This window comes from Sceloporus undulatus, chromosome 1, assembly GCF_019175285.1.
Source record: "Sceloporus undulatus isolate JIND9_A2432 ecotype Alabama chromosome 1, SceUnd_v1.1, whole genome shotgun sequence".
Lineage (NCBI taxonomy): Eukaryota > Metazoa > Chordata > Lepidosauria > Squamata > Phrynosomatidae > Sceloporus > Sceloporus undulatus.
In genome coordinates, this window is record NC_056522.1 from 221,442,628 (window position 1) to 221,446,498 (window position 3,871).

The window sequence follows — 3,871 nt, forward strand, 5'->3', positions numbered from 1 at the left end:
TCAGTGTGGTGTTGCAGTTTGAGTGTTGGACTAGGATGCTGGGAGCCCAGGGTTCAAATCTGGTTCAGCCATTGAGACTTGGGTTGCCATTTGTCCTGGAAAACCTGGAAAATCTTGGAATGAAGGGACTCAGAAATGTCCCGGCCGGCAACGTGTTGGATTTGTAAAATCAGAATGCAAATTAATAATATTGTGAATTATGGTAATTTGCATCATATACAAATTAATGTCTGGATGTGAGAGAATGGAATATGGCAACCCTGGAGACCCACTGGGTGACCTTGGTCAAGTCACTGTCTCTCAGCCTCAGAGGATGGCAAATGGCAAAACCCCCTCTGAAGAAACTTGCCAAGAAAGCCCTATGACATAAGGTTTGGCTTAAGTCAGAAACAATGTGAAGGCACTCAACAACGCCTACTATGAGTTTATCACACGGGGACAATTGGAAGTATAAACGGTGATTAACCCATCAAAACCATGCATTCACGATTGACATTTTCACATGACATTGCATTCAAAGCGTGGTTATCCTGGGAATATCCCAGGATAATCGTCCAATTGCGCTAATGGTTTTCACACGCAGTCGAGATGAAAAGTGATTCAAGTGCCATTAACCAGGCAGTAAATGGCACCAAATCATTCCTGGGGGTTTCCCATGAAGGATGGTTTGCTGTTTATTGCCTGGTTACTTCTGGGATAATGGCTCTCATGTGTGAAAACGTTAATTTTGTTTTAATCTAAACTGCGCAATTTTGATGTTGAAATGACCAATTTCTCCTTATGTGATAAACTCCATAGAGACAAGCCTTGAAGAATGTAGGCCTGGGGAAGCCTCCCCCCCCCTTATTTTCTGTCGCCACAAGAAGGAAAGCTTCTGAGGGCCCCCTCCCACCAAAAAGTTGCACACTTTTCTGCAAACTCGTTCTTTCTTTTTGCAAATGCCTCCCTTTTCTTTCCCCCCTCTTTGTTTGGTTTTGAACTTTCTTTTTTATTTTGCATCAGCCTTTCTCCACTGAGTAGGTGCCCTCCCCACAGTCAGCTATTTGCAACATAGAAGCCTCAGTGCCAGCAGTGAAGGAAATAAGAAGGAAACAGAAGAAGTGGTCCAACTGCAACTCTGAGGAACAGTCCTATAAAACCAACAAACATGGAGAATGGGGGAGAAAAAAGTTTGCCTTGCTTCCCTGTCCCTCCAAAATCCCACCCCTGGGAAGGGACTCCATTTCCCAGCATGCCTTTTGCTTAACCAAGAAAAACACTACTGCATGTACAATGGGGGGAAACGAAAGTGAATCTTTCTGGGTGGAACTTTGCAGCAGCGCTGGGTGGGAACTGGCCTGGGCTCTGGTGGCCATGGCAAGCGGTGCCAGGCGGAGGAGGGTGGGTACTAGTTTTGCCTTTATCAGCGATGCCCAGGGGCTAGAAGGGGGGAAATGGGCATATTTCTGAAGGCCCCCTGAAGGATACATTAATAGCTATATGATGGTGGGAGGGAGGGAGGGAGGGGGGGGGAGAGAATAAAAAATATGCTAAAAGGGTGCCATGGAGAGTGAGGGTCCCTCCTTTCCCTGCCCATTTCTGCGCTCCTCTGCTTCCTTTTCCTGGGGCGAACAAGGCTGCATCTGCACTGCAGAAATAATCCAGGTTTACTCCCTGCACTTTAACTGCCATGGCTCCATGCGATGGGATTCTAGGACTCAATTCAAGCCAAACCCAATTGGAGTATTCTTGGGGGCAAGAAAATGCCAAGGGGCATTGCCCTGCAGGTGTCCAAAACACCCACTGCAGAAATTCAGTTTGAGTCCGCTTTGACTGCCCTTGGCTCAGTGCTAGGGAATCCTGGGAATTGTAGGGTGTTGTGGCTGGGGAAGGGATTCTGGGCCCCACTCTAGGAATGAAGCAGTTTGACACCGCTTTAAGGGCCATGGCTCCTTTCTGTGGGTTTCCTGGGAGTTTGTATTTCGTTGGGACACTGACAGAGGAGGCTAGTATCTATCTCCCCCTCAAACTACAGATCCCAAGATTCTCTGGTACTAAACTGTGGGAGTTCAAGCAGTGTCGAACTGCTTTCATTTTTGCAGTGAGGATGCTTGTTGTTGTTGTGTGTCTACAAGGCGTTTAAATCTCCCCCCACCCCTCCAATTTCTAGACCTCCTTGTGGTTATTGTTCCTTCAACAAGTTATGGCAACCTTAAGGCAAATTTATAATGGGATTTTCTTGGCAGGGTTTCTTCAGAGAGGTTTGCCTTTGCCGTCCCCTGAGAATGTTAGAAATTATTTTGATTTCATCTTGGATTCAGAATGTGCCCCAGAGTAAATATGTATGTACCACTATTCTCTGCCTATTTGTGGAAACAATACCTCTGGAACCGAGGTTATGAAGATCTGAGAAAGGACATTCTGCTATTGCCTGCTACCTATCTGCCACTTGTGGAAATCATTTTTACTGAAACAGAGGGACCAGAGGAAGCACACTGGACATAGTCTGGGATATATAGTTCTGTATAGCACTCTGTATTGTGCATTCCATGTTTCATCATATTACTGCAATGTGCTTACTTACATATAGATATATGATCATTGTATATATGGTAGATGTGTGATATTGGTTTCATTCCTTTGGGACATTGGTCCAAAATACACTGCAGAAATAATTCAGTTTGAGACTGCTTTAACTGCCCTGGCATAGTGCTAGGGAATCTTGGGAATTGTAGTTTCTTGTGGCACCAGAACTCTGACAGAGAAGGCTCAATCTCACAAAATTACAGTTTCCAGAATTCCCTAGCACTGAGCCAGGACAGTTAAAGTTGGCTTAAACAGGATTATTTCTGCAGTGTGCTTTTGACCATTGTTGTAATATAGTTCATTATATTGTCATTTTTTTCCCTGCTGTTCTTTCTGTGTTTGTTGTGAAATTCTCCTGTTGTGTTATTACTGGACCCACAATGGCTTAATTTAAACATTTTAACTTTAACTGTAGTTCATTGTTAGATCAGTATCCAGGGTCAGTTGCTTCTTTTTAATCCCTTTATTTTATAGTGCAAGAAATGTCATTCAGAAAGAAATCCTCCAATTAACATAGGGCTCACCAAAACAATTTGCTTTAAAAGACCACTTTTAAAAGAACAGTTGCAGTATTATTTAAGCTGGTGGCCTGAACTGCATTTTGCTCCTTAATTTTCTGATGTTATATTGGTGTAGTCCTACATATTCATTCAAAAAACCTGGTTTAAACAGAAAGGCAAAAAACAATGGGTTTTCCTGCAGACAACGGATTACCAATTAAATAGACTCAAATCTCCCTTGCATATCCTCCACATAACACATCTCCAGGGTGGGCCATTCAACACAGTACAACACACAAACTAACTCCACCATTAACATGCAAACCACTTCCTCTCAAACAAGGCTTCTGCAGGTATGTATACTCCACACACTTCCATGCCACCAGTCTTTCAAAATGCCAGAGCTACAGCTGCAGGTGAAAACATCAGGAATGAATTCTTCCAGAACACAGCCACACAGCCCGAAAAAACCTCACAAAACTATAGATGAAAAACAGTTTAAACAGTTTTTTAAAAAAAATTTTTTTTGGCATATCCTACCTAGTGCGGTGTAGTGGTTTGAGCATTAGACTATAACTGTGGAGATCAGGGTTTGATTCTCTGAGCATAAAAACCCACTGGGTTGCCAGGGATAAGTCACACTCTCAGCTTCAGAGGATGGCAATGGCAACCCCCCCCCCCAAAAAAAAAATGCCAAGAAAACCCTATGATAAGTTCACCTTAGGGTAGTCATAAGTAAAAAATGACTTGGAGGCACACAACAACACAAGCTCAAACCATATTCAGGAGGCCTTATGTATGTGTGC

At 43.5% G+C, this 3,871-nt stretch overlaps 1 protein-coding gene across 2 annotated transcripts in view; it reads left to right on the forward strand.

Annotated features, from left to right (window-relative positions):
• Positions 1 to 1,282: 1,282 nt before the first annotated feature.
• Positions 1,283 to 3,871, forward strand: part of RBM43 (RNA binding motif protein 43) — a 12,669-nt gene continuing 10,080 nt past the window's right edge. Inside the window, exon 1 of one of the 2 annotated variants that reach the window (XM_042446604.1) lies at positions 1,283 to 1,380. In XM_042446604.1, coding sequence (XP_042302538.1) covers positions 1,354 to 1,380 — 27 coding nt within the window. In that variant the 5' untranslated portion in view covers positions 1,283 to 1,353. The remainder of the gene's footprint in view (positions 1,381 to 3,871) is intronic. The other variant, XM_042446605.1, reaches the window with a different exon arrangement.